The 23,662-nt window shown below is 34.7% G+C and overlaps 1 protein-coding gene across 17 annotated transcripts in view; it reads left to right on the forward strand.

The window, feature by feature from the left end:
• LOC106882347 (uncharacterized) overlaps positions 1-21,393 on the forward strand; it is a 64,123-nt gene extending 42,730 nt beyond the window's left edge. For 4 of the 17 annotated variants that reach the window (XM_014932992.3, XM_052967170.2, XM_014932993.3 and 1 more), the window contains 15 exons: positions 65-90; positions 848-931; positions 2,425-2,461; positions 3,969-4,062; positions 5,391-5,501; positions 6,904-7,257; positions 9,366-9,474; positions 10,824-10,869; positions 11,228-11,326; positions 11,554-11,624; positions 13,250-13,305; positions 14,870-15,034; positions 18,078-18,208; positions 18,808-18,925; positions 21,062-21,393. In XM_014932992.3, coding sequence (XP_014788478.2) covers positions 65-90; positions 848-931; positions 2,425-2,461; positions 3,969-4,062; positions 5,391-5,501; positions 6,904-7,257; positions 9,366-9,474; positions 10,824-10,869; positions 11,228-11,326; positions 11,554-11,624; positions 13,250-13,305; positions 14,870-15,034; positions 18,078-18,208; positions 18,808-18,925; positions 21,062-21,069 — 1,509 coding nt within the window. In that variant the 3' untranslated portion in view covers positions 21,070-21,393. Of the gene's footprint in view, positions 1-64; positions 91-847; positions 932-2,424; positions 2,462-3,968; positions 4,063-5,390; positions 5,502-6,903; positions 7,258-9,365; positions 9,475-10,823; positions 10,870-11,227; positions 11,327-11,553; positions 11,625-13,249; positions 13,306-14,869; positions 15,035-18,077; positions 18,209-18,807; positions 18,926-20,489; positions 20,560-21,061 lie in introns of all 17 variants that reach the window. The other 13 variants (XM_014932996.3, XM_089350875.1, XM_089350871.1 and 10 more) reach the window with 5 other exon arrangements.
• The last annotated feature ends 2,269 nt before the right edge of the window (positions 21,394-23,662 follow it).

Below are 23,662 nucleotides of genomic sequence, written 5' to 3' on the forward strand. Positions count from 1 at the left end.
AGATTTTTTTTCTTTTTCATGTTTGAATTATTGTTCAAATCTTTATTTTCTTTGATTTTTCCAGCAAAAATCAAATTTGAAACTAAAAGAGTAAGTATATTTAATCTTTTTATATTTTTCTGACTTTAAATTTAATTTATTACTTCTTGACTGATAAGATAGTTCCATAAAATATAAATATATATGCTTAATTTACTGTTGATTTCATAAACATGAAATCAGTAACTTTCATTCTAAAGTATACCCTAGATATGAATGTTGAAATATGAACAGAAGTTTCTTGAAATAGGAAACATCCCTAAATATTATGGTTTAAAGAAGTATTGTAGATGGCAGAGGTTCTAATAAAGTCCTGTTCCAAAATACCACAACCTACATGACATAGTGGTATTACTGTCCTGTTGTAGCATTAAGTGGATGAGTGATAAATAAATATCCACCTGGATAGAATGCTAGCATACTGTTGATAGATATTAACCACAGGTAGAACTGAACTCTGCACTGCTCTGCAAACTAAGGAATCACTTATCCAATCAACAGTGTTGCCATTATTGGGAGCTGTAAGTTATTCGTAGTCTTTCTCTTTGACTCTTCAAACTATCAACCACACTAACTAAAAGAGTAAGTATATTTAATTTTTTTTAATATTTTTCTGACTTTAAATTTAGTTTATTATTTCTTGACTGATAAGATGGTTTCACAAAATGTATCTAACTTGCTTCTGCCTTCTACTCTAAGTGCAGTTTTCACAAACCGTGAACATTTCGCTTTAGAAAAAGAACAGTGTTATTAGATATAATTTTGTTAATTTATCCTTGCATATGAACATACATAACTATATTTTCAGGCCTAAACCATCACCGAAATCTGTGACACAAGTATTGAGAGAGATTGGAGTTGAAGAGAAACCACGTTTGGAGATCTCAAAGGAGTACGTAATGCACAACCAATAGATTTTTAATCTGGTTTTATTATTTTAATAAAAGGTCATACATTAGTTATATTGAATTACATAGATCAGGATAAGATACTGGACTATTAACCTCAATGTCAAGTTCCAGGAGAGATAAAATATTTTATCATCCATCAATTTTCTGAGTGTCATTGTGCCTTTCATCCATCTAAGATCAATAATATAAGTTCCAGGCATGGACTGGAATCAAGTTAATCCCATATCCCCCTCCACTCACCACCCTTGCTATAAATCTGTGATCTTCTTTTAATCTGAAACATGATTATTTCTCTCATTATCATCTTTAAGGAATCATATGTAAGTATCCACCGAAAAGTGAAAATTTACTGGGGTGTTTTTTAACATTTAATGGTAACTTATCATCCTGATGTTAATTCAGTCTTGTTAGTTACGTTAATAAACAGCCAAAGGCTAGCTTCTACCTGGTCACTGCCTGTTGATGCTAAAACCCCTCATCTCTTTTATATTTTTAATAAGTTTCCTGAAACAGAGCTGACTTGAAATCTTGGTGCTATTGGGGACAACTCAAGTACAGGAACAACAAAAGATGCTAGAAAACATATCAGCATCCTGTTAGGCTGGCACTTCACTATCAAATCATTCTTTTACTTCTCTTCCTTTACTACTGCCTAATAAGTAGAGTATAAAAGAGGGTTATTGTTTTACTCAGAGTTTATCAAGGCATCGATGAGAGTCTATAAAATTTAACAAGATTTACTCGTTGCAGTTTATATTGTAGATGTTTTTGTTACAGCCACATGCTCTTCCCTACATGCTGCCAATTTCTCAACTGTGAAATTATTATCTATTTTTGAGCTAAGGAGAGAGAGAGAGACAGATATATTGTAATATGCCTTGCCCAAGCACAAAGCTGACTGACTAGCTGAGTTTGAATTTGTGACATTTCCATCCAGTGATTTGACCCAATTTATTAGTATTCCATTTCACTTAATTATTAATAATCCTTAAGAAAGCATAAACATTACATGATGCCACCTTTCCTCCCTTACAAATCAGGATAAGAAATTTTAACGTAAAATTAATTATATGCACAGGCATGAGTGTGTGGTAAGAAATTTGCTTTTCAAACACTTGGTTTTAGAGTTCATTCTCACTGCATGGCAACCTTGGGCCAAACAAAGCCTTCTGAGTGAATTTGGTAGACAGAAACTGAAAGAAGCTCTTTGTATGTTTGTTTCTTTGTGTTTGTCTTTGTCCCCAACCACTGCTTGACAATTGGTGTTGGTTTGTTTATATCCCAGTAACTTAGCAGTTCAGGAAATAGAGACCTATAAAATAGGTACTAGACTACTGAGGTCAATGTCTTTGACTAAATAACTCAAGGTAGTGCCCCAGCAAGGCCACAGTCCAAAGACTGAAACAAGTAATAGATAAAGATAACTTCAAACCAATTTTAACATTATCTTAACAGATTTGTTTTCTATTTCTAGGGATGTTGTCTTAAGAGCTAATAAAGATGAGAAAAAGGTAAGTCAGATGTGAGACTGTCTCTTATCATTCAACCACAGTAGTGGTTGAATATATTCTTAAGTCTGCCATTTCATCAATCGCAGGAGCTTCCAAGCTTCACCACTAATTCAGTTCTCAACTAAATTGCAAATTGTTAATAGTTTTAAAGAGGACACCTCCTCAACTACACTTTGGCATAAATAGTTTGAGATTTGGTTCAGTAGAAAAAAAGTTACATCAAAATATGTCAGACCTCAAGGGGGTATTCAAATCAAGGTCATCTTTGCCTTTCATCCTTCCTAGATTGATAAAATAGAGTACCAGTTTAATACTGGGATTGATTTAATTGACTGCCTCCACTCTTCAAATTTGCGACCTTGTGCCTGCCTGTATTTGAAAGAATTATTTGCAAATGTAATTCCTCCTTGGATGATAAAAAGTGTTTTGTGCCAAACAATTTTCTCTTATAATTCCATTCACATCTAAGATGTATTGTAAGATTCCAATACTTATTTTATCAACTGCTCCCCATCCTTCAAAGGATGACAGGTAAAGACTTTGATGGGATATGAACTCAGAATGTAAGAGGCTTTAACTAAATACTGCAATGCATTTTGTTCAATTCTGACAATCTACTCACTTTTATTTAGTGATCTCTCCTAACACACTAGTCTCTCTACCATCATATTGGCACTATCCTACTTATCATTATAAGTAGTAAATACCAGTACAAAAGAATTTCTTAACAATGTGATCTTTCTCTAACATGCTGGTCTCCTCTTAGAAACTAGTCTCCATAATAACATCTGTATCATATTTCTATCTTCTAATGTAAATTTATTCACCATTGTTTATTAGTATTATTGAATGAAGTTGTTGTTGTTCAGTCTTGATTAAGCAAACCTACAATTAGACATTTATACTGTGAGCATCGCTTCTTTTATTCAGATATAGTGTATATCTAGGACTACATCATTCAGTGTGCCCTTCTTTTTAAGATGGTATAGTGTGATTTTAGGGAGATTTGGCTACTATTTTTAACAAGTTGAGCAACTACATAAAGTCTTAAAACTAAACACTGGTGTTAATGTAATCAATTATAGCCATCTTGTACAATTTATTGGCCTCTATCCATGTTAGAAATCTGTAATATTTAATTGGAGAGAATGCATTGTCTTTAACCAAACAAAATGGAAAGATTGAGTTCATTCAGTTCAAATCTCTAGGGAAATGGGATAATTCTAGAAAATTGCAGTGTTGGGGAAGAATGATTGGGTATAGTCTAATATTTGATGAAGAAGGCACAGCTGGGATGACAAGTAGCCTTCAAAAGAAGTAGTACACAAGTTAGTTGTCATGAGCAGTTGCTGTTGTGGTAGTTGTAGAAGAAACTAGGAGAAGAAATAATTCATCTGTGGTTTATTTTTATTTCAAAGTCAAGTAAGATTTTAATAAAATTGAAGTGCTTTTGTTGAAATTATATTAAATCTATGTATGTGTTATTTTCTTCTCTCAATCCACTCAGCCTCAAGATCCATCCCGAGCTCCTCCTCGTTTACGATGGAGTCAAAAAGAAACTGTGCACTTAGAAAACCTCCCCCTCGAAGATCCCCTCGCAGGTAAACTCTTTCGGGTTTTTTCTTTTTTGTTGTTGCTACAAGAAAGTGCATTTCTCTGTATGTTTCTGAAAAACTTAGATGATACTAATTACATGTGAGTTAATAACATTGCAAAACGTAGATAATATTACAGTACTTACTCCACTTTTATGATATTGCAAAATCCCTGCACTTTGTTGAGGAAGCGGAACATGCTACCTTAAAAGTTGAACTGAAGTTCAATACCAGAAAAACAGGCTTAATGCAGATAGTAACAACAAGAATCCTATTAAACTAGACAGAAAGCCAATTTAACAGATGGAGCATTTGAAGTTTCTTGGTTTATACATAACAACTTGTAGTAACAGCATACATAAAATAAAAGTATAACAAGGCATGGCCAGATAAACCTCTATACAACCTATGAAAGTCAAATCACTTATGAGAAGTATTGATATGTAGGGTTGTGAGAACTGGGCTCTGAAGGAAAGTGATGAGCACATGTTAGATGCATTTGAGCTATGGTTATGGCAAAGAATTCTGCATATCAGCTGTACATCAGAATATAGAGCCAATAAATGGATCTATGAAAAGATTAAAATACCAGACAGCAACAGTCTATTAGTATAAATCAAGAAGAGGAAAATATCAAAGTATGGATCCTGAAACCACCAACTAGTAATGTAGACTGGTGAAAGAGATGGAGGAGGAAATTCCAAAGGGAAATAAGTTGTATGAATGATATTATCTACTGGACTCAGGATGGTCTTGTACTGTGCCTGCAAAAACATATGCAGAGCATCAACAGCCCTAGATTTATTATTATCAGTATTACTTTACAGAAACATTTGAATTTCTGGAAACACTCAACATTACCACATCACTATTACTAATTTTTGAAATCTTCATCAAAATTGTTATATACATGATACAAACAAGAGGAGATGTTTTTATGAAGAATATTTGTTAATACAAAGCCTACATGTCTTCTGTATGTTGAGGGAGTGTAACAGAAACATTTTGCATTTATACTGAATCAATAACTGTAGTGTTAAGTTGTTTCTATAAGGTGTTTTAACAGATAAGGTTCATATGAAGACATTACAATCAAACTCTAAGTGTGAGGGAAGTCATTACTTAAGGTGGCTGACAAAAAAATTTTATGATCCTATTTCACAGCAACAGCTGTTTTGTCTGCTTGTTTTGGAACATTTGCTCCCTAAAAACATTGAGATTTATTTAAGATTCCCTATTATATTTTCACCTTTACTTCTAATATATTCTTGTAAGTTAGCCTGTTTTCACCTTTTAGTAAAGTCAGTTGAAAAAAAGAAACTTCTCCATTTTAGAATCTGATGAAGTTGCAGTCTCTCAAGCTCGACAAAAATGGAAGTATCGAAATTCTGTCATTGAAATACTGGAGAATAAATCTTTAGTTGATCCAACACTGGTAATAACTGGTAGGTCTCTCACTCTGTCGTTCATGGTATATGAATATATATTTATTTGTATGTTACATTTAGACTAAGTCGTGCATTTGGATAATTTATTTTTCTCCATATTCATCACCCAATAATTTTTAGAGTCATTCAGTTATCAATTATCACAGGTTCCCTGAGGATCCAGTTGGGGTGACAGCTTGTATTGATAGGCCACAGCTTAATGGTCACAGCAGATGAGGAAGCATCTTACAGAGATGGGAACTGACTGAAACACTGCTTTGAGGGTTGCACAGGACAATCCGAGCAGATACTTAACAACTGATGGATACAGCAATGCACTGCAATGGCACATGCCCTGTACCTGATCTGACCTTTTGTTATTGTTTACTCCCAAGTCAATTGTGATTAATCAGATCCATGATTAAAAATCCTTCTAATCATGACCATCCCACCTTTTTTCAAACATAGTGTATTCCAGACTATATCATCTAATATGTTCTTTTGAGAAAGTAGTGTAAAGTACAAGGACTAATTGGTTGTTGTCTTTGACAGGTTGAGCAGTCACAAATAACTCCTTGTCTCTGCTTTTGTAACATCTGTGTCCTTCATTATTCATGTATGTAGTCAGTAGTGTTTTCTTTCATTGCTGATTAACATACATATGTAAGCACATAAGGGTGGATATCACTGCTAACTGAAACTGTTCCACCAGGATTCATAGGACATCCTTGTCAAGCTCTACAGAACTTCCAGGACAAGGCTGTAGTTTCCGGCTCAGAATTTCTGGAACCACCTTTGACACTGACTTACGCTTACTATCTGATCCCCGTATACTGCATTAATATTCCTCGCACTTTCCGTTGTGTTGTTGCCTTTATTGAACTCATAAAGCAAAATATGCCGAATATGCTCCTTTGCCACTTCCATTATAGCTTTGAAAAATAACTGTTAAAATCAAACTGCACTCTTCAAAACTTGCACTAAGAATAAGGTAAAATTACTACCTACTTTTATAGCAAGTTAATGCAGGTAGTTTATCCCGTCCACCTCCGACTTTTCATACAATTTTTAAAAAACGCATTATTTATGGGATGGCCCAATAGATAATACTTGACCAAGGTGCCATGCAGTAGAATTGACTCTGAAACCATATGGTTGTGAAGCAAATTTCTTAACTACATAATTCCTGCACTCTCTCACACACACACACACACACACATGTGCATATTTTCTTCAAGCTTTGATCTACTCCATTATTTCTCAGAGTATCTAGTTATGTACAATCTTTCAACTGAAGAATCACATGTAGAAAGAAACTCTGAGTAGTGGCAAGGTGAATCATCAGCTTCAAATGGATATATAAATTCTGCTGCATGTATTGAGTACATTTTGTATTGATTGCTTCCTGTCAATATTTCAGAAGAAGTTGCTGAGGACCTTCTTTCAAAGAATCAAGTATTAAGAAATCCTGTTCAAGGCTTGACTTCAGGAAATACACCAGTGACATCTGGCATAGTTCCACCAAACAGTTCCAAACCAAAAGCATTGAAGCAAGAAAGTGTTCCACAACCTGAGTCATTTTTTGTGCCTTTTGACAATGGTCCAGGAAATAACAATAAAACTGAGACCCCACCCAAAACTCAGAATACTAAATCTGTCAGTAATGCTGCTCCTGTTGAAAAACCAATCTCAAATGCAACATATCAAATTCCAAAGCGTGTAGAAGATAGTACTTTCTCTGGAAACAATTTACAACCAATAAAACCATTAAAAGGTAATAGATTTATTATAAATTAAAAACAAAAAAACATCTATTTAAATATTTTTTTGTTTTATTTTGTAACAGTGTTATAAAATATTCACTGTATCAACCAGACTATTGGACATTGTTATACACTACTGGTTACAATGCACTTCCTCGCATTGATGTAGCTTTTGTTTGGTGCCACCCCATTTGCTAGTCAGGAGGTCAACATTCCCCTTGGACAGAATGCCAGTCTGATGCAAGTTTACTCATTTACAGCTGTGTTGATTGGAGCAACATGAAATGAAGTATTTTGCTCAATGGTCTGGGAATTGAAACCATGATCTTATAATCATAAATACAACACTCTAACCACTTGACCATGCACCTTCACTATAAGGTATTAAATGTTTTAAACAATGTTGGCAGATACTTACAACCTAATTACTGACACAGCTTCCCAGCAGCTGAATAGTGTCATGTTGTTGATATAAGGTGACATTTTGTTTTCCTTTTTTGTTTGTCTTTGGTTTCAAAATTGAAAATATTGCTGAAATACTTGACATCTCTGACTGGCAATGTTATCTGCATGTTCTGGGTTAAAACAAAAACTTTGACTTCCTATCCGTAACCAAGGAAACACTTAGAAGGAATTGGCATGTGCCACTGTCAAGAAATTGGTACAAGTATGTTTCTTAAGTCATTACAGTGCTAATGATAATGATAATTTGTATCATAAAACACAAAACTAAAATTGATTGAATTAACTCCTCTACTTGACTGGTATTTTATTGACCCAGGAAGAAAGAAAGGTAAAGATAACTTTTCCACTGCTCTACCAACCTTGTCAGCTAATGTTAATAATAATTTGTAAACACAAGGCCAGTGTTGATTGAATTGACTCTTCTTGATTAGTATTTTATGGACCCAGTAAAAATGAAAGGTAAAGACAGCTTCAACACTGTTCTTCTAATATTGTTATTTGAACCTTAATGCTAATGATAATAATTTCTTACATTGACACACAAGGCCTTAAATTTGGTGTAAAATGGGTAGTCATTCATACTGACTCTAGTATTTGAATGTTACTTTATTTTATTGACTCAAGAGAAGTGAAAGGCAAAGTTGACTTTTGTAAAATTTGAACTTAGAAGAAACATCACAGGACAATCCATTATCCTTATAATAACTATTTTTAAAATAGGTACAAAGCCACAAATATTGGGGAGGAGGATGATATTGTCAATTTACCCATGGGCCACTGTCTGTGATTTAGGCTGATGTCCTCAAGAAGTTCTAGGAGTCAGCTGCAGCATCTGGAGTTAGGGATAAATCCAAATTCTGAGGGTTGAATAAGGTTATGTGAGTTACAGATTTTTCAAAGTATCTCTTTCTCTCTCACATAGAAGACCATAAATTTGGTGAGGCAGTTAGTGAAACCCTTTTACAAGCGCTCTCCAGGATCAAATTAGCTTATATATATATATATATATATATATATATATATATATATATATATATATATATATATATATAACATTATTGTACATACATATCACAGTCGAGATTTTATTTTATTTCACCAGGCACATAAATGTAAGTTTCTTAGCTTTGAGCGAGATCGTTGCCAGTGCCCCTGGACTGGCTCTTGTGTGGGTGGCACATAAAATACACCATTTTGAGCGTGGCCGTTGCCAGTACCGCCTGACTGGCCTTCGTGCCGGTGGCACGTAAAAGCACCCACTACACTCTCGGAGTGGTTGGCGTTAGGAAGGGCATCCAGCTGTAGAAACTCTGCCAAATCAGATTGGAGCCTGGTGCAGCCATCTGGTTTCACCAGTCCTCAGTCAAATCGTCCAACCCATGCTAGCATGGAAAGCGGACGTTAAACGTTGATGATGATGATGATGATTGACCCCTATTTTATTGATATTGGAAGGAGGAAATATAAAGTCAGCCATTGAAGGATTTGAAGTCAGGCATAAGTAAATACTGTGAAATATTTTGACCACCATTCTACTAGTGGTGGAGGTGATATTGGTGGTGACAGCAATGGTGGCACAAGTAATTGTGGTGGTCTGTTTATGACAGAAGGTGATGATGTTTATGATAAACAGTTATTTGTTTTGCTTCTGTAGGTGACGTAAAGCAACAAGAACCAAGTGAGACGGAGCAGACATTGCCTGTAGAAAAAGAATCTCAATCTCTAGTGGAAGAGGTACCTGTGTTACAACATTCATTTTCAAGGTTTGTAACTAGTTATTGTTATCATTATAAATTTTTCAGTGTCATCTTTAATACCATTATCATTGTCAACCTAGCTAAAACCAAAGTCCTAATAAGTAGGAAGGTAGACAAAACACAAACCCCTTCAGGTAGATGGCCCTGCTCAATCTGTAGAAAAGGCGTAGGTAGAAACTCTATAAGATGTACCTAGTGTAAGCTATGGACACATAAGAGGTGCAGCAATATCAAAGGAAGGCTAACTAGGAAGTTAGTTTTTGTATGTGGCAGACGTTCAGGAGCAATAAATACTAAAAATGTGCAGAAAACATTCCAGGGAGAAAAACTAGAAGTTGTTGATAGCTTCAGTTATCTAGGCGACCAAGTTAGTAGTGGGGGAGGGTGCACTGAAAGTGTAGCTGCTAGAATAAGAATAGCCTGGGCAAAGTTCAGAGAGCTCTTATCTCTGCTGGTGACAAAGGGCCTCTCGCTCAGAGTAAAAGGTAGACTGTATGACACGTGTGTGAACAGCCATGCTACATGGCAGTGAAACATGGGCCGTGACTGCTGAGGACATGCATAAGCTTGCAAGGAATGAAGCCAGTATGCTCCGATGGATGTGTAATGTCAGTGTACATACTCAATAGAGTGTAAGTACCTTGAGAGAAAAGTTGGACCTAAGAAGCATCAGTTGTGGTGTGCAAGAGAGACGATTGCACTGGTATGGTCATGTGGCGAGAATGGATGAGGACAGCTGTGTGAAAAAGTGCCATACCCTAGCGTTTGAGAGAACCTGTGGGAGAGGAAGACCTGGGATGAGGTGGTGAAGCACGACCTTTGAACATTAGGCCTCACTGAGGCAATGACTTGTGACTGAGACCTTTGGAAATATGCAGTGCATGGGAAGACCTGGCAAGCCAAGCGAGACCATAATCCGAGGCCTCTGCCAGGGGTGTAGCCAGCCCACTTATGCATACCTTTCCTTCATTGGACACTAAACTCTGCTTGCGAAGACCTGTTGAGGCAAGTGAAATCATTTCTGATAAAAAAGAAAGAACACTAGAAGTGGCCTCCTACAACCTTCTCACAGTGCTACATAGCCAATGCAGAGAGATAGATAGATAGATAGAGAGAGAGGGGGGGGAGGGGGGGAGGCAGAAAGAGAGAGAGAGAAATTAAATCCAGTAGTTGACTGTTATATTTTATTTATTGAGTCTGGAAGACTGAAAAGCAAAGTTGACCGCTTATCAGGAACTCAGAACACAAAATCTGGAATAATCACCATAAGGGATTTGTCCAATGTGTTGCTGAATTGATGGCCTTCATTTTCAATTCTTACAAAATCTTAATTCTAAGCTATTTTTAATTTTCAGCCCTCAGTTGGATTCAATAAATGATCTTCCAGAACAAAAAGAGGAGGTTTGTATTATCTGTTTTTTTTCTGTTTATATTTCTTTCAAACCTCTGGTTAGGATGAGAAAAATCAGTTTTATGTGTAGTTATTGTTGTTGCTTAACCCCAGATCAATCGTAATTGAGCAGACCTGTGGTCAAAAACTCTTGTTTATAAACATTGTCTCTTCATTTTCAGATATGATGTATTTAGGACCACACCTAATGTGTCCTTTCTATTTTGATGCAGATTCGCCTGTCATCCTTAGTAGCTTGGCTTTTTTGTTGACTTGTGTGTTTCTGTTGTTGAATTCAGTAATTTGATGAGGGGTTAACGAAGTCTCTTGTATCATGTTATTATAAGTGTTACCCTTTATTTCCTTCAGCTAATGAGGACTCGGTCAGTACCAGATCTCACTAGTCTGTTCCAAACTGCTGATAGCAAAATAAAAGAAACTACTGAAAATCTAGATAGCTTAAAAAAGGTGAGTAAATACTTGGAGTACTTATGTTATGTCTGATATTATGTATATGTAGTAGTATATATGTGTATGTGCTTGCATACCTGTGTGTCATTTAGTTGTTATTTTACAACTCAAAAAAAAAAATCTGCAGTTCATTGTCTGAGATTTGTAAATTATCTAATTCCATTAGAAATTTATGGATTTTTAATGATTTTATTTTCTATATTTCCTTGGAACATAACTTGAAGGAATCACAGAAAACTGATTTCCTGAAGCGACTTTCTCAAGTTTCTGATGATTTTGAACCAAGCCTTGAAGAGTGAGTTCATACTTATTTCTTGATACTGCTGTTTAGTCTCTGTATTGCCTTGTAACTTTATAGTTTGTTGAGATACCAATGAAAATTTGTATGCATGTCATGATTCAAGGGAGGAATGAATTGTTAAAGTGATATTAAGACATGGTACAGCTTCTGTGAGAGGATGCGCACTGCTAACATTTCAATTAGAGGAATTATAGATGAGCTATCACTTCACTAAAACAACTTATTCTATTCACATTCACTATATGGTTGCATCATTTGATGAAGATATTGGATATTTTAAAGTAGTTGGTCGCTTGATAAAGGATGAGTGCTTTATTTGAAAACTAAAGATATTGTAAAATAGTTTAACCATGATTGATGAACAAACAGATGAGAACAATGACATTATGAAAATACCCTATTATGTGTTGCACCTGTCATACCTTTTCATGTAATATAAAATATTTTCTAATTTTCACATATATATTAAATACCAGTCTTCCAGATAACCAAATGAAGTAGTCTCTACACAAGCTTTGGAGACCCCCTTGCCCAACAGTGAAATTTCACCATCTTTCAAATTTGAAACTAGTCACAAACAAAGCCTGTAAAAGACCTTGTAGAAAAGTTTTATAACCTATGAATTTGTAAAATTAAAGATTGATTATTTTTCTTGGCACAGACGTGATCTCAAGTTCTTGTGCTCTTACAATTTCCACCTGGTACTAAGATAGTTCCCCATGCTTACTTTAGATGGTCACTTGACCTACTAGAAACAACAGCCAAATTTGGTTACATCTCTTTACATTTGAATTCAAATCTCACTGAGAACTGTTTTGCCATCAATTCTTCCATGATTAATAAAATAAACAACTGTTAGTTATTGAGGTAGATTTAATTGCATCCAACTCCTATAATTTATGATCATGTGATAAAAGTAAGCGATCATTATCATAGTTATTATTATTAAGAGAGTTAGATAATAGTGAAATAAAGTTATTACAATGGACGTAAATATATTTGCTTATCTAAGTAATATAGTTGTAAAATTTGATAATTTAAATATTTATCTGTTGGTTTAAAAGTATCTTTGGCTTTTAATATTTATAAATAGATCTGGGAGGTGGAATGACAAAATTAGTGAAGTTTCAGATAAAAGGTTTTGCAGTATTTTAATTGTGTCATAAATAGATTTTTTTGTAGTTTTTAATTTTTATTATTTTTGTTTTATCTTTTGTTATTTCTTAAACAGTTTCTATGCTCTACATTGTAATGTAGGGCAAGAATTCCTGGTTGATTTCTTTCACTTCACTTTGCTATTCATATCTAGCCCAGCCATTTTAGATTCACTACTGGATAGTACCTCTCCTGATTTTAGGCCTATGTGTCTATGCTAACCAAGTCCAGATTGGACAGGATACTCCCATGGTTGAATGTATAGTCCCAGCCATTGGCACTTTGCTGTTAATGCTCTTGTGAAAAGCATTAATTTCACTAACATTCATTTTTCCTCTCCTAAAAACCACAACCTTTTGTTCTTGTGATGTTGGTGATCAGGCTTACTAAGTTAAAAGTTAACTGCTTCTGCTATACTAATCAATCCTTGATACATTGCTTATAATTGTGCTTTTTTTATTTAGGACAGACGAGATTAGTCTGGTACGGCAGTCTATGCAAGATGTATTGACAAAAAGTTGTAAGTTTACTCTTTTTCTTTTTTTCTTTTTTCTCTTTTTTTAATTTTTTTTTTTTATCTTCAGTGTCTTTAAAATTCATTGCTTTGAAAATATAAGCGATAAATAGCTGAGTGGATGAGCTATTGAACTATCAAATCACATGCAGTTATTTCATCCTATTTCTGAATTGGACGCTTTATTATACTATGCCACTCTTCATCTCACTTGTGGTAATAAGTATCAGATTCTCATAGAAAAAGTCAGTAAGGTTTGTTTAGCCTGTCATTAAAGACTTTTTTTTTTAATCATAAAAAGTAATGTAACTGTTACTATTTATTCTAACAAATGTGTAAAGTGAAGGTAAAGACCTCCTTCAGTCATGAATGACCATGGGATTACACCTAGAAAGTTTTCCTCCAAGATACAAGTCCGGGCAAGGTTGTTTATGGAACCATGCATACCAGCCTCCCCTTTCCACACCACTGACATTATCCAAGGGAAAAGCAAAAGCCAATACAGCTTGGCACCAATGACATTGCAACTCATTTCTACAGTTGAGTGAACTGGAGCAACATGGAATGAAGTGTCTTGCTCAAGAATACAACACATAGCCCAGTCTGGGAATCAAACTCACTACTTCATGATTGTGAGCCCAATGCTCTAACGACTGAGCCATGCACCTTCACAACAATGTGTTGAGTGAATGTATATTTAGATTTTATTTCTTTTTTAATATTAAGCACTATAAGTATCAGCCTTTTCCCTCATTTTCATCCTTTTTTTTTTCCATTTTAGTTTTATGATCTAGGCGCAGGAGTGGCTGTGTGGTAAGTAGCTTGCTTACCAACCACATGGTTCCGGGTTCAGTCCCACTGCGTAGCACCTTGGGCAAGTGTCTTCTACTATAGCCTCGGGCCAACCAAAGCCTTGTGAGTGGATTTGGTAGACGGAAACTGAAAGAAGCCCGTCGTACATATGTATATATATATATATATATATGTATGTGTGTTTGTGTGTCTGTTTTTTCCCCCATCATCACTTGACGACCGATGGTGGTGTGTTTACGTCCCCGTAACTTAGCGGTTCGGCAAAAAGAGACCGATAGAATAAGTACTAGGCTTACAAAGAATAAGTCCTGGGGTCGATTTTCTTGACTAAAGGTGGTGCTCCAGCATGGCCACAGTCAAATGACTGAAACAAGTAAAAGAGTAAAAGAGTACAGCTGCAATAGATTTGCATCATATACATTTAGATCACTTCTAGAAAGTAAGGAACAGAAAAGAGTCAATAAATAAAGCAATTGCTGATTATTAAACATTTATATTTCTGAATATTCAAATGTGGAAGTGTGAGCTTGTCCTGCATTTTAGTTTCAAGAGTATTTTATTACCCTATAATATAACAGAATTTAATTCAAGTCTTTGATTGTTGCATTATTATTCCAATCCTCCATTATTAGCCACCAGTGATAGCTGGCACTTTTCATTGTCTAATGACATGTTTTAACACTAACAAAAGAAATTTCTCGTTTGGAAGTAACTTGGTTTAAAATTGTATTTTTAATTTTTCTTCTTATCATTCTAGTAGATGATGAAGATAGTGATGGAGATGATGGTGTCAGCTTAATGTCTGACCAAACAGAACCAGAGCTGAAGAATATTAAAGAGGAAGATGAGTGTGAAGATGATTATGATGATGTCAGCCTAGGAAATAGGGATACTGACAGTAAATGCAATTTATATCTTTCAGGTGCGTAACTAACTTACTGCAGCAGTAGAAATGATCAGTAATATAGAGGGAAATGGAAGGAATGTAGTAATTCTGATAATGAATACCAACAATATAGTTATGTGTGTATTAATTACTCTTAGTCTTGTCAGCTTAGTAGTATATGATTTACTGAGGAGGAGTAATAAAATTGAAACATAATATCATTGAAGCTATCTCCCTTGCTGGTTTTTCAACCATAAACACTTCTAGAGGTAGTTTTTATCAACTATTTGTTAGGATAATCTCAATTGATAGGAGTTTTTCAACTCACTATATTGTATATACGAGACCATACTGTATTTGTTTTTAACATGTAGAACATACCCTTAAGGTATTTTCTCCTTGCCATTTATTTTTTCTCTTTTTTTCAGACAGTGTGTACCCAGGTCTATATTTTCTTATGTTTCTATTTTTTTTTTTTAATGTAGTAGTGTGATTTGAGGTAGATTTGGCTGCTAATTGTAACAGGGCACTTCAGTGGCTAATTTGTTAAGTATTTGGCTTCTACTTTGAAAATGCTAAGTAATATTTGTTACAGAGATTTTTCTTATTTAACCATTATATGGGCACAACTAGGAGTTATGCAGAATCTTCAGGTTTGTTGTGATGAATAGTTTGTGAGGCTATGGCAGGATGATGGGTTGGTTTGGGTTTGTGTTAGTTGAAGGTGCCAAAGGTAAGCATTAATGTATGAGCATATCCAATAGTGTTTTGGAAATTTCCCAAAACAGAACTGTTTCACTTGGGTGGTTTCATTGTGCTTGAAGTAATTTTGTGATTATATATAAAAGTGTTTTAAAACATTTTACATGAACATGGAAGGGGTTCTAGAGAAATACAGTTTTGGATAGAACAATAGAACAACAAGTAGGATATCATCATCATCATTATCAACATCATCATAATCATCATCATTGTTATCATCATCACCACCATCACTACATTTTCATCTGTTTTCCTATGTTTGTATGGGTTGTGCAAATTTTCTCCAACACATCATTGCAATACTTGCTGCATTTCTTTATCATCTCCTCTGTGAGTTTCAGCACCATTAAATTAGCTTTCATCACATCTTCCTGTGTCTGCCTTGATCTTTCTTTTCCACTAGTCCTTTCTACATTGAATCTCCTGACACTAATTCACTCACCCATCATTAGCAATGAAGTTGTCTCTTTTGCACATTACAACTGATTACTCTCATACACGGTTCATCTCAGTTCATTTATGTCTTATTTTTCATGCACACTAACATTACACATCCGGCAGGTTATGCTTGCTTTGTTTCTTTCCAACCTTCGAATATCCTCTGCATTTAGTGCTCATATCTCATGACCATCTTGCATTACAGTTAATACAAAGTACTCTTTGCTTGGAGAGAGAAACTCCTTGTCAGCAGAAGTAAGTGCTTCCTGAATTGTGTCCACCCTATTCTAATTCTGGTTATTATACTTTCAAAACACCTACCTTCACTGTTGCTTGGATTACCCAGGTAATAAGCTATTAACTATATAGAGCCTTCCAAGTTTTGCATTGAATTTATTTTACTGGAGCTCTAACTACTAACTACTCCTGTACATTTATCACAGGCAGGGTTTATATTCATTGTCAGTCTGCCTTCAATTTCTTTACACCTTGAGTACACTGTATGAGATATATACCTACTCCTTTTCTGTATATTCAGCTTGATCATTTCCTTGATGGCACCAGAGTCCTGTTTTTTTTCCACTTGAAATAGTGATGAAAGACTATGTAAATATACAAAACTGTATATTAGTTGACTTAAGAGAATAGAATTGTTTAAAAGCAATACTTAATTAGTGTTAATGTAATAAATACGGGGATCATTAAAACAAAATAAAGCTGAAAATAATGTGATTAGAGAAAAAGATGCAAGATTAGTTATTGACTAATATTTTCATATTTCCAACAAATACAAGGCACAAATCTTGTTTCAGCATTATTCTGACTTCTTCAGTAAAGCATCATTTTCATATCAATTAAATCATGAAAACATATTACATGTATCTAGATGTTATAATGTCCACTGCATTGAAGTAGAAGTAATATGACAAATAAACATCTGGATAGAAAATTTTAACAAATCTTCACACATATATCATGTCATATCATAACACACATGCACATATACACACATCTTATACAAACATCTATTCTCATATTAATAAACACTATTTTGAAAAAAGTTTACTCTGTGATGTTATTGGCTTGAAAAAAAGACGATGGTTTAGTTACTGTGTTATATTTAATGTAATGAACATTGGAAAAATCTAACTAGAAATATTTATGAAAATACTAATGTCATTTCTCTCCTCCATGCATCATAATCATTTTTTTTGTTAGTTTTTTATGCTTATCATATTAAATATATGAATGCTAATTTAACCATTGTTTTCCATGTGTGATGTCGTTTGTATTTTTTTAAATTTATGTATGTATATATATTTTTGTGTATATATATATATATATATAAATATATATATATATATATATATATATATATATATATATATATATATATATATATATATATACGTATACATATACATATACATACATATATATATATATATATATATATACTCATTTATTGTGCTTTTAATTATTAATTTTTCTATATGTGATAGTGGATTTTCATCGATGAGTTCTTGAAACTTGGTTCTTTTCCCTAAAACTATATATTTTTATATATTATAATCTATAAAGCTCAATTTAATTTTAATTTTTTATAAATTGATTTGAATTGAGTTTTTACCTGTAATTTTGGATTTTGTCCCTAATATTATTATTATTATTATTATTATTATATATATATATATATATATATATATATATATATATAAAACACATAGTAGATGATCCACAAGCACTGAAGCAAACTGAGTCTTCAACTTGTTCCATTTGCCAAAAGGTTTTACTGAACCCTCATATGTTGTTCACAAGAGAATCCATCATATATATATATATATATATATATATATGTTATTTTAAAATATATTTTTAGCTTTAATGGAAGAAAATGCTGAGGAAGATGCAGCAAGTACTGATATTTTCTCAAAGCTGGAAGAACGAAGGGAGCAACTTGAAAACGATGTTGGAGGTGCACTTTTGAAAAAGGTTTACTGGATGATACATGTAAGTAAACTACTTTTGTTTTCCTTTGCTTTCTACTGTTTCATCAAGTTTGAAACGTTTGAAATAATATTATCTCTGACAAAAGTTAACTGGAGTCCTCAAAGAATTGAAAAGGTACAGTATGCAATGTAGAGAAAGGTATAGGAGATTTAGTCAAATCATTTTCTCATTCTGACACACCCTTGGATATTCTTATCATCATCATCATTTTACATTTGCTTTCCATGCTAGCATGGGCTGGATGGATTATCACTATCCAAAATCAGTTTTATTTGGAGTTACTGTTCTCCTAGATGGATTGGGAGACCAGATCTTTAAACAATTCATTTCTGACATGGTTTCTATGGCTGGATACCATTCTTAATACCAACCATTTTATAGAGTACTTTGGATGCATTTTATTGTGGCACCAATGAATTCTCTCCTCACATTGTCTCTGTCCTTTCAAGGCAAGAGGGCAAACAGAAGAGAGTGATGACACAGCAAACAAAAGAGGTGAGAGTATAAGTGTGATATTATGTTATGCTTTTTCTTATATCCTTGCAGGTTAATCTTGTTGAATGGTAGGTATTTAATTATCTCTAATGTTGCATTTACAGGACAAACTGCAGGAAGATGACATAGATGATGAGGAAATAATTAGCTTACTGTCTGACAAAGCTGTTTACTACCAGCCAATTGTCCAGTTAGTCCTTGCTGATACAGCCTTCACCAATAGTAAGTTTATAGAATTGTTTGATAAAATGTATATTATAAATGGTTAATAGCTTATCAGATTATGGTAGTGTACAGTTGTGTAGTATTAGAAAATTACCAAATAATTGTAAACTTTGTCTTTCTTATTTGCCTTCTCTCTCTCTCTCACCTAGACACTTTCACCAAAATTTTGTCTATCCCTCACCCTCACTCTCACTAACCAGCTCTCCCATTGAACCCTTTCCCTTTACTCACTGCTATCAAAAAACAGTCAGTACTACTAGAAGGTTATCTGTAACTAGCTCCTTCTCTTTCACACCACTGCTTTCATTAACTCATCATATACAAAATAATATTTTCGTAAATCATAAATACAGTGCTCCCTCTCTATAACACAGGTGATGGGGATCCAAGAAAACCAACCGCCTTCTATCCGGGGGAGGCGATAATAGAAGAAAATGAGATATTTGGTTTGATTAGTAAAGTGCACGAACAAAAAACAAACACATTCATTCAAGTTTAATATTTATTATACAATAAATTAATTATAAAATACCATGAATTATAGCACTTACAACAACTTTAAAAAAATATTTACATTGCATTTTAGATGACATGCCACCTAGTGAATGATTTGAAAGCCCTTAAAAGTATGTTTAATTAATAAAGTTACATTGTATGAAAGTTGACATTTAATTGTTTTTTTATTCAATCATATAAAAAAAAGTCTGTCAGCTTCTTCTGCCACAGTTTTTTCCTCATCTTAATCTGTGCCTGCCTGAGCAGGTTCTTCAGGTGCATGACGTGGACTGGTCCATAGTCTTCACACTCAGTGTATTTTATAAGCCACTTGAGGTATGAGACAGCCTCCGTGTGTGTCTTGGCTGGGGCTGGTGTCTCCACTTCCTCTGTGTCATCTTCTTCTGGCTCCTCCTTAATCTGCTCCACAAACTGGGTGTCTGTCGGTGTCTCTGTTGGGGATATGGCTTCCTCTGCTTCCAGCTACCTGCTAACCCAGTCTTGTAGGGTCATTGTCTCCTCTAGGTGATCCTCTAGATGCTGTTCAAGTTGTGAGTGATAATGAGGGAAATTCTGCTTCAAATTATTTGGGGTCCATCAAACCACCCGCAGTATAACAAGATGCCTTATAAAGAGGGAGCACTGTATTATGATTTTTTTTAAAAACTTTACACATTTCAAACAAAACTAAACCCTATATTTGTCTGTTTTATGCTCATCCTTATTTTGAACCCAATCTTTGTTCTGAGACATATCAGAACAAATCATTTATTTGTTCCAGTATTTCCTTGGGTCTTGTATGAAATACTAGTAAGTGTAATTATTGATCAACTAGTACTTTTGTAGATTTATGCAAAGAAAAACACTTTAGAGTAATATGAGTAAAGCATTTGTTTTCAGCATAGAGTTTGAAATCCTTGAAATAAAATATTCAAGCCATTTCGTTTATGTACAAGATTAATTTTTCTTTCAAAAATGTGATAAACCAGTTCTAAATAGTTGCTCTCAATTTGCATAACAAGAATTAATATTCATTCTCATTATTTTACATCTTTTTCCATGCTAGCATAGGCTGAACAGATCTGTTCCATCATGGTATCTCACAACTTGTCATCTTTGTGAGATACAGTACTGAGGTCAGCTTTCATCAATTTTTCTCCATCTTCCTCTTATGCAGGGTCTTTCCACATAGCTACCATACTTCTCATACATCACATGCTTGTACTACTGCAGTCTTCTCTCCTGCACACTACTGCTGATTCCTCTTGTACTCTTTCTCGCTCTCAGCTCACCTATTTTCTTGTCATTAATTCTCTCTAACATTACACTATAGAGCATACTTATTCCTTTCCAGCCTTTGTAATTTCTATGCATTGAGTGTCCATAGTTCACTCCCATGCAGCAAAACACTTCAAACACAAGCATCATATAATTCTAAATTCTGCCTTCACTTACAAGAAGCCATTTATTGCCAACTGTTAAACATGAGATTTCACAGTCAACTTTTGCTTAGTCAAATAGCTTCCTGCTTTATTCGTGATATAGATATTTTTCTGTATATTGCAGTACAAATTAGCATAAAAATTATTTAATTTTTAATCATAGAATTCGACGATTAAATCCCATTTTTTTTTTCAGGTGATTAAAGAAACATTTGATAGAAATCTTTACATCAATAAAATACTGACTTAAAGAATGGTGTTCAAGTTATTGGGTCTTCTCTGACATGTCATCTCTGGGATATTTGGACCAAGTGAAAACTATTGCTATTTATATTTCAATTTTACTGTAAACTCAAACATATCCCAATTCTTTGAAGTTGTATACCTGCAACACAGCTAATATACCCCTTTCTTTTTCTTTTATAAATATTTGTAAATTTATTTGTGCAGTCATCCATTTCTCATTTTCCTTTTACATTGTGATTCATATCAATTCCTGTAAATAAAATCAGTAAGGTGTCTATATAACTTTTGTTATTCTCTTTACTCATTCAGTATTTTGTTTATTTCGCACAAACGTGATAAAATAGCCAAGTACTTGAGTGTGTGTGTGTGTTTCATTCGTTTAGTCATGTTATTTAAAGGCTCCTCTGATGCTGTTGAGTTTCATACGGTTTATGTTCATCTTCAACAACTGTAGGAAATTCTTGGGTGAGGAAGGAATTTCAGTGGGATAATGTTCTGACAAAGAAGGATTTGATACAGTGATTAATGCATGATTTAGATGAGAAGAGATGGTGTGGATGATGAGACAAGAAGACACAAATATGTTGAGTGGGCTTGAATGGAGGTGGCATACAACCAGTTATCTCTGAGCTACAATGAACTAAGGTTATTGTAGTAACAGTAGAAAAATCAGTGGACTAAATGTTGAAGTGTGTTTATGGGTGACTCTGTAAATGATTAGGCCAAGTGATTTATGAGAAATTAAGAGAATCTGTGTACCTGTTTTGCCAAGAGCTTTAGTGATGTATGTAAAATAGAATTGACTTCCTGAAGGCTTATTCTTCATTAGACCAAACGAGTGGTAGTCAGAGAGTACCAGATCCAGGTTGTACAATAGAAGGGGGACCACTGACCAGCCCAGTTTACTGATTGCCTGATTTGTTGCAAAAGTTATGTGGTCATGCATTGTCATGGTAAATATGGATCCTTTTCATATTCTTTTTCAGTCTCCTAATGGTTTCTCTAAGCATTTGAGTGTCTCAGTGTACCACTGCTCACTGTTCACAGTATAGCTACATTTGAGAAAATCAAAGAGAATGATGCCCTTGTCATCATCATCATCGTTTAACATCCGTTTTCCATGCTGGCATGGCTTGGATTGTTTAACTGAGGTCTGAAGAGCCAGCAGCTGCACCAGGCTCTAATCTGATCTGGCAATGTTTCTATAGCTGGATGCCCCTCCTAATACCAACCACTCTAAGAATGTAGTGGGTGCTTTTTACGTACCATCAGCACAGGAGCCAGTCAAGTGGGCCTGGCATCAATCACGTTTGGATGGTGCTTTTTATGTGCCACTGGCACGGGCGCCAGTCAGGGGACACTGGCATCAACTTTGTTCGGATGATGTATTTTACATGTCACCAGAACGGGAGTCAGTCAGGGGGCACTGGCCACAGCTACGATTTTGGTTTAACTTGACTCAACAGGTCTTCTCAAGCATATATCGCCTGATGCATCAGGGGTACTCTTAAATGGGCCAGACATGCAACACTGGCATCGGCCATGGCTGTGATCTCACTTTAGTTTCCGGGTCTTCTCAATCACAACATATCTCCAAAGGTCTCAGTCTTCTGTCATTGCGTCTGTGAGGCCCAGTATTTGAAGGTCATGCTTCACCACCTCATCCCATGTCTTCCTGGGTCTACCTCTTCACTCTAACAATCACTATAACTTTATGTGTCAATTGCTGGCCCTTGAAATTTTTAGGCCTTAGCAGTGTGATATCATTCCATAGGTATATTATATCTTTGTGTAACGTTGGAACGCAATGTTTATAATGACATTATCACAGCACAACTCTGTAGGTCACTCTCTAACATTGTTTTGCTGTTCTCAATCCAAATTTTCTGCACATCTTCATATCTGAAAATTTTGTCCTTACTTAAGCAGTGAATTCTCCTGCAACAAAGAGTATGTCTTGGCTTGGGCCAAAGTGTTTTGGATTTATTCATAGAATACTTGAATTTCACTTTCATTTACATCAGTAGTTGGAGAGTAAACCTAGAGAAAAGAGATGTTAAAAGCTGTAGCTTTGATATGAACATATGTAAGTCTCTTATTGGTTGGTTGATATAAGATCATACTGTGTGATGCTTCTCATGAAAGGATGGCTCATGCTCTTGCTTCATGCTGTTCTTTTAAAATTATGATTAGGTTATCATCTGCTGCAGTGAAATGTCCGGATTTGGTCTAATGTGTATCTACAAAGCCAAATATGGTGATTTTACATATTCTCGTTTCTTGAGTGATCTTATATAGTTTTCCTGCCTGTTATAATGTACATTCCAGATACCTATATGTGTGCTTTTCCATAGAGTGGTTCTGCTTTGATCTCCTCTCATATAAGCAGCAGACCTTTTGTTGGGCAGTGCTGAGCCTGATGCATCTACAGTTGTGTTGAGGTCTCTACAGTGAGATCTCTCTCTTTTCCAGTAGCAATCACAACAGCAGGCCTCCTGTTGATTCCAAGGCTACTGTCCATCTCTTGAACTGTGCGATGCAGGATTTCCAT

The sequence above is a fragment of the Octopus bimaculoides genome, chromosome 4 (assembly GCF_046866305.1).
Source record: "Octopus bimaculoides isolate indiv1 chromosome 4, ASM4686630v1, whole genome shotgun sequence".
Classification (NCBI taxonomy): Eukaryota; Metazoa; Mollusca; class Cephalopoda; order Octopoda; family Octopodidae; genus Octopus; species Octopus bimaculoides.